Source organism: Hippocampus comes, unplaced genomic scaffold (assembly GCF_001891065.2).
Source record: "Hippocampus comes isolate QL1 unplaced genomic scaffold, H_comes_QL1_v1.1 scaffold261, whole genome shotgun sequence".
NCBI lineage: Eukaryota > Metazoa > Chordata > Actinopteri > Syngnathiformes > Syngnathidae > Hippocampus > Hippocampus comes.
Window position 1 is genome coordinate 2,500,802 of NW_017805824.1, and position 7,545 is coordinate 2,508,346.

The window sequence follows — 7,545 nt, forward strand, 5'->3', positions numbered from 1 at the left end:
CCTTGAGAGCAAAAATGTCATGGTGGAAGGCAACACTGGAAAAATAATTATTAGTCGACAGTTATTCTTCTAGTGTACATTGAATTTAAGATGTATTTGTTGAACAAGTGGGCGGCCCGGTGACCCAGTGGTTAGTGTGTCGACCTCACAGTGCAGAGGTACCGGGTTCAATTACAGCTCTGGCCTCCTTGTGTGGAGTTTGCATGTTCTCCCCGGGCCTGCGTGGGTTTTATCCAGGTACTCCGGTTTCCTCCCACATTCCAAAAACATGCATGGCAGGCTGATTGAACACTCTAAAATTGTCCCTCGGTGTGAGTGTGAGCGTGGATGGTTGTTTGTCTCTGTGTGCCCTGCGATTGGCTGGCAAACGGTTCAGGGTTTCCCCCGCCTACTGCCCAAAGACGGCTGGGATAGGCTCCAGCACCCACCGCAACCCTTGTGAGGATAAAGCGGATCAGAAAATGGATGGATGGATGTTGAACAAGTAGTAGGACAACTTTGGCATAGTTGGACAAAGTGAGACAAACCTGCACTGGTTAACAACTGTGCACCACTAGGAGGCAATTACTAGTGGTGTTATAAAATTCTACTAGTGAACGTCTCGTGCTTTACTTGTAATACGAGTACTGTAGTAGCACACATACAGTATGTCACCTCATGCAAATTTGCCTCAACAAGAAGTTGACCTATACTGTGCAGAAATGCACATACACATAAAGGCACCAGTTGTCAAAAAATACATTACTTCTAAGACATGGTCTTTCTTCTAGTGCGCCAAATGGTCTTACTACTCGCGGGGACAAAGCGTGTACTGTACTAATAGATGGACAGTATTTAGCGCTGAAACAGCGAATTGCCCGCAGAACAATGGGTGTAATAACAATGTCGTCCAGGCGGAGACGCTGTTGTCGATTGTACGCGATAGGCACTGGAAGCGAAGGAAAAGGCTCGTGCAGTATAACGTGTCTTTTCACCGGTTAGTTCATCTGTACCTTTTCTTCTGCCGGATCGAACATAAATCGGCCGTCGAGGGACGGAATGGCATTATCTCAGAATACGGCCACAAGGCGGAGGGACAGACGCGAGACAGACGACTTGGTTTTGTCAAAAGGGGAAGTGAACGCTAATGCTACGAACCTCAACGCGTTGACAGGTAGGTTTGTAGCGGCTAATTTAACACTATGACTGGAATTAAATGGTTAAATATTAACCCACACGGGATTTCAAGTTAATTCTTAAGTAGATGATTCACTTTTGGATTCGTCTGGTTTGTTGAATGCGTCTAACGACAATTTGAACGTTCTGTTAGCATAGCACCAGGGTAAAACCACTGCTGTCATGTTGCAGTCGCTGTCACGTGACGATTAGCGTTTTGGTTACACGGTAACTGAAGTTAGCGATTTTTTTTTTTTAACATGGGAACTCAACTCTAAAAACTTGAATGCTAGATTCATTGAAACCCTTTTCTCAAATCGCTCAGCATCTTGGCATACGTCATGCTGTAAATGTAGATTTTTCAGGTGTCTGGACTATAGTATTTTTTTTGGTGACGTTTTCTCTTCCTTACCACATTTGAGAACATGCCTGTAGTTTCTAACCCTTACTTAGTCGAAATAGATGTTACCTGTTCCAACATTGGAGGACATATGAGTTATGTGTGGAACAAATGCAAATAATTTAGTTACATGAGACCAGCGTTATGGGACATATCTTGTATATAAAAATATTTCATTGATACAAGGACCATTTTCCTGTGATAAATATAAGCAAAGTTATGAGTCTTTAAAAGCAGCAGTGGACTCATTTTTGTTCAAATTCAACATGGGAAAATCAGATTTAAAAGCTTTCATACATGTTTTTTCTAATCTTTAACCTCGTTTCAACAGGTATTTATCACTGGAAAGCTTTCCAAACAAACTGACAACATATACAATCGACTCTGGTATACAGTACTCGCTGTTCGGCACTCACGGAATTGCATTTAATTTATTGCAATATTTGTTTTTTTCGTGCACTACATATATTCAATGTTTAGCTGTGTTTTTTAAAACCGGGGTTTAAAAAAAAAAAGAGAAAATAAAATCCTCAATGCTGTTTATTTCAATGCCAACAGGGCCCCTATCCTCCGCGAATAGCGTTTCTCGGGTGTAATAACGTTAATTATTTTAATTACTTAATTCCACGTGTTTAAAAATGGCACCCTAAAATAAATGAACAAATAAATAAGAACAGAGCATGACTTAGACGCATAGTAAGGAATACACCCTTCCAATTTTTTTGGTTCATCACTAAATTAGAGGAGATTTTACCAGTCTCTTCTTTTTTTTTAAACATAAATGTCAGCATTTCTACCTAAGTAGAGACCTTAAGTACTTTTGCCACCTACTTTGATATATTGTTGAAAGTATTGCTTATAGCTCCAAGGTATTGAGCACACTCACTGATCCCTTTATCAGATACACAACAAAATGCAATTTACTAATCCTTGTCTTCCACGTATGTATTAGGTTGTAGTATAATTCAAAACTTTTATTTGTGATGTGTAGATAGATGCATGAATGTGAGTTGTCTTGTTCCATATCCTGCCACCTTCAAATGGGGTTTGATATTTGACACTTCACCATATTATATTTAAAAAACACACCACCAAGCTTGATCATTATCATACTTTGCGTCCTTTTTGTGAATGCAAAGACTTTGTTTTTCTTCTTTCTTCTTTCTACCCACAATCTTGCTGTTGTAGACTGTAAATGTCCCTAGTGTGGGACAAATAAAGGACATCTTATCTTATCTTATCTTACCATTTCATTTAATGAGGTATACACTATCACTGTGTGATATCATTCTGCACAAACTCACCTGCTTCCTCTCGGTTTTATCTGTCAGGTTTGGTCAAAATGTGACTAGATTTTGTTTTCTTTTAGCGTACCATTAATTTATGCTTTTAGTTAATACTGGAGGACGTTAAAATGCAACTTAAAGCCTTGCCTGTGTAGTCTGTAAAGGTTGTATAATGGCATGTTCGAGCCCATACAGAATTAATTTCCTTTACATGGTTCTCCATCGGGACAACTTTCAAACAAAGTAAAACTATGTGGACAGCTACAGGTAATGGCACCGATTTTGTTTGACTTTGGACCTTCCACATCTGCTTTTTTTTTGGGGGGGGGGATAATGAAGATGGGAATATGGGAAAAAAAATCCCTTGAACATGCATTCGCTAATCTCAATGTAAACATCATTTTTTCGAATTGTTCTTGTCCTTTCCTCACAGATAGCCATCATGCTGCAGGGAGCTCAACACGGATGTCTCTCTTCATTCTCCTTGCTATTTTCACCTGCTCAGCCTCAATTATGTACCTGGTCTACAGGAACTTCCCAGAGCTTACAGAGTGAGTTGCTTTAGGTTACATTGGAAACCCCAGCCGTTTTGCAGTTCTCTGAATTTGTGGTGCTGTGTTGTTGCCTCTGTCTTTACTATGTTAACATATTGACTGGTAATGTAGCTACTCATGTCTGTAGTTTCATCTGAAGTGGGTGACCTAGATGAGGTCAGTCAAATTGGTTTTTCAACAGAACTTAAAAGGAACTGTCTAGAAAGCTATGATTATCGACATTTCAAATGTGATAGAATTGCTTTTGATCGATGGTTCTCAAAGTGGTGGTGTGCAGGCTTCTTCGAGAGGTATGTCAAAGAATCACTAAATTATTTTTTTAATCCACTAATGTTTGTACATTTAAGTACAGTTCAGTTGTATTTAACTTATATATATATATATATATATATATATATATATACATACATACATACATACATACAATATATACAATTTTTTTTTTTCATTTAGTGTCGAACTGTTTGTTTTCAGACATTTATTTAGTTACATTTTTTTAATTTATGTGCAGTACATTTTAATTCTTTTGATGTTGTTCTCTATGGTAGTACTTGGAGAGCCAGGTATTTTGTGAATTGGGACTTGATCTACACATTTCTGAGAACTGCTGCTGGAGATGTATTAGTCATTTCAACATTTGAAAGAATATTCATTTTAAAAGTACACTAGTTGCGTGACACTGCTGGTCGCACATTGGTTGAGTAGATTTGTCATTGATAGATCCCTAACTGAGCATCCCATTTCTATCTCACACATTTGTAGTACATGTCAAAGTGTTGTCTTCAAATACTATTCATCATAAAAGGAAGAATTGATGTTGTATTCAGTTAGCTGTTTTGCGATCTCCCTGGTGAGTCAGGTATGGTTGTTTCATTTTTTTAATGGGATGAGTCAGTGCAAGCATTTGATTTCACAGCAATGTAAAAATAAATATAGTGGACGGTATGAATCTTTTTACAATAGCACATAGAATGCACATACTAGAACCTGAATTAGAGAGTGGAATTGCTGTTTTCACTGTCAAGTGGAGAATCAGGGATCAATTTGGAGGACAAGCAATGATTCTTATTGTTTATTTTTCTTCCAGTGATGAAATGAAGAAAATCAAGGTACCCAAAGACATGGACGACGCCAAAGCTCTGGGAACTGTATTGTCCAAATACAAAAACACCTACTACAGCCAGGTGTTGGTGGCCTATTTTGCAACATATGTTTTGTATCCTCCAAAGTGTGAAAAAAAAGGACACAAATTGCAACAGTCTTAGTTTTAAGTGACAACATAAACATGTATTATGGTACATGAACAATACTAAAACACATTTCTCACTTCTCTCTGGGAAGGAACTCAGCTTACTTCACAAGCATCATTTTGGCACATTTTGAAAAATTCTTCAAAAAAGAAGGTTGAAGCTGTTATTACCTCTCCCAGTTGAAGTTTATTGTCAAGCTAAACAAAACAAAAGCAATTACACGTGTATGGCATTTTCACCACAGAGACAGAACTTAACATAAAAATATTATTTTAAAAAACATTAAACATTTTAACATCTTTTTGGGGGGGGTTGCTGGAACTGATTAATTCCTTTTGCATTCAATTTAATGGGAAAAAATTATTTAAAATGTGTTTTGAATTAAGAGTGTAGTCATGGAATCAACTAAACTCACATCTCAAGCCCCCATGCATTTCATTCAGCTTTTGTACATTCATGTGATGTTTAAGGTCTTTTAAAAAAAATGTATATATATACCTTGACACCTTCCGTTAGCCTTCAGACCTTTGCCATCCCCGGATCGATTTTTCTCAGCATCTTGTCTGGATATCTTTACCCTTTCCCCCTGGCTCTCTTCTTAGTCTGCTTGGTGAGTAATAACGATATAAGGTGTATTATTAGTATATTAGTAGACAATTGGATTTCTAGTTACCCAGTACTGGGGCCTGTTAATTGAATAGGTAGAATGAAGCAGAATTTCTATCGAGCAGGACTGTTTGGTTCAATTTGGTACATACAGTATGTGAATTATTCCATTTACTTTGTCAAAAGTTGGATCCTATATTTGTGGGACACTTGGCAAAATTCTATCATTCAACTTATGCCCTCTGGCAGCCAGTCGGAACCTTTAGTTTTTCAGTCAATGTGGAAAGATGATAAATGTAGCTGTCATTATATGTTTGTGTCATGCCAGTGCTCTGGTTTGGGGGCTTCCTTTTGCTATATGCTGTCCTACTTGGTGGGCCGACCCATGGTGTACAAATATCTCACGGAAAAAGCCCAAAAGTGGTCACAGCAGGTAAGTAAATGGGGATATTGGGACACTGTTTGCCTGTGAGCCTTCATTGATAGAATACTTGTCTTGTAATTCCCCAAGTGTGGTGGCATGTGGTCTCCCTCTTGTGGTATGTGAAAACAATCACCTCCTAATTTCAGTCACATAATGGTGATGGTTTTTTTTTTCCATTTTTTTAGATATGAACTGGCAGGTACCAGATAGTGAACAATTCTTTAAAAAGAGGCGATGCGCTTGTTCCAAGCTGTTTCTCGTTTCCTGTAAAACTAAACCTAAAACAAAGATGTTTTGTATTCAAACCAGAAAACATATCAAAGTCTGCTAGCCAAATGCTAACAGACAATGCAAACACAGTAGTATTTTTTAAAATGTTGGTCGTAATGATGGAGCTCGGAGCGCCAAGAATTTTTTTTGACATGCTACTTGAAACAGTTGGAAACCCACTGCCCCACCCAGCTAGACTCTTAAAAAGCCATTGATTAGACATTTATATTTCAAGATTTTGTTTTTCACTGGCAGGTGGATAAACACAGACACCATTTAATCTATTACATCATTTTCCTGAGGATAACTCCCTTTCTTCCCAACTGGTTCATCAACATCACCTCACCTGTCATCAATGTGCCCTTGGGGGTATTCTTTGTTGGAACCTTTTTGGGTATGTAATTCTGATTCCTTGTTTGTATGTTATGCTGAAGTAACTTTCGCGATCGAGTCTTTCTTAATGACTGCACCCATGTTATTCACAGGCGTAGCGCCACCATCTTTCGTAGCCATCAAGGCGGGTACAACACTGTACAAACTGACCACTGCTGGCGAGGCCGTGTCCTGGAACTCTCTGGCTGTGCTCGCCGTGCTCGCTGTGCTTTCCATCCTGCCCGTCTGCTTCCAGAAAAAGCTGCAGCAGAAACTAGAGTAGACCACAAAAGGCCTCAGCACCTGATCCAGAGTTTGACCTTGAATAACAGTAACAGCCCTCCCAAAAAATCCTTTCTTCTCAGGAATGTGTGCCTGTCGCTCACGATGCTCTGCATCGATCACAGCTGCATGAAGTCCTGGTGGAGGTTCTCTCCTGCTGATGTTACGACAAACATGGCTCGACCGTATGGTGCACACAGTGGTGGCTTGTAGTTGCACACATAATTACCTGATTGATTGCGGCACATCCTCCAGAGCCTCAAAAGGGACAACAGCATGTTTCTGGGTCACTTGAGAAGTATTTGTTGTGCACAACAGAGTTTCTGGCTTTCATGGGAGAGTTTTTGGCACGCGTAAAACTTTCTGGGGCATACAAAATAAAACATGACGAAATGTACCAGAAACGTTGATGATGCGCACAGCAAAACTTGCCAAGAAAACTGTCACACATGAGAGAGTTTCTGCGATGACCGATAAACTTTGTGGCACACCCAAGAAAATTTTGTGGAACTTTCTGGTGCGTACGAGAAAACTTTCCAGTGCAATTGTAAATCTTGTCATGCTCACGAGAAAACTTTCTGATGTGGACTCCTAAACCTTTCTCATGCTCACAAGAAAACTTGCTTTTTCTGATGCGCAGCAGAGAGTAACACAGTAAAAGGCTTCTGGTGTGCACACAAAACATGCCTCCTGCTCCCATATCCCTTAAAGGGGCTCTGTAACATCTACATAAGAGAATGTGTATTTTTTTCATTTAAGGGTGCTTATAAGGCACGACTTTCAGGATGTTGTGACTGGACTATAATATTCCACCTCTCTCTCTCTCTCTCTCTCTCTGTCTCTCTCTCTCTCTCTCTCTGTCTCTCTCTGTCTCTCTCTCTCTCTGTGTGTGTGTGTGTGTGTGTGTGTGTGTGTGTGTGTGTGTGTGTGTGTGTGTGTATATATA

General features: G+C 39.3%; 1 protein-coding gene across 1 annotated transcript; it reads left to right on the forward strand.

Moving 5' to 3' along the window:
* Positions 1-651: 651 nt before the first annotated feature.
* tmem41b (transmembrane protein 41B) lies at positions 652-7,474 on the forward strand. The gene is made up of 7 exons (XM_019886652.1): positions 652-1,153; positions 3,275-3,392; positions 4,483-4,611; positions 5,162-5,255; positions 5,580-5,684; positions 6,201-6,339; positions 6,431-7,474. The coding sequence occupies exons 1-7, from the start codon at positions 1,039-1,041 to the stop codon at positions 6,598-6,600; spliced, it is 870 nt and encodes a 289-aa protein (XP_019742211.1). The 5' UTR covers positions 652-1,038; the 3' UTR covers positions 6,601-7,474.
* Positions 7,475-7,545: the final 71 nt, after the last annotated feature.

Excerpts from the sequence above, each read along its gene's own strand:
- tmem41b (XM_019886652.1), top strand. The coding sequence starts at position 1,039 with ATGGCATTATCTCAGAATACGGCCACAAGGCGGAGGGACAGACGCGAG. Across the intron at positions 1,154-3,274 it reads GAACCTCAACGCGTTGACAG|ATAGCCATCATGCTGCAGGG; the intron begins GTAGGTTTGTAG and ends CTTTCCTCACAG. Across the intron at positions 6,340-6,430 it reads CTTTGTTGGAACCTTTTTGG|GCGTAGCGCCACCATCTTTC; the intron begins GTATGTAATTCT and ends TGTTATTCACAG.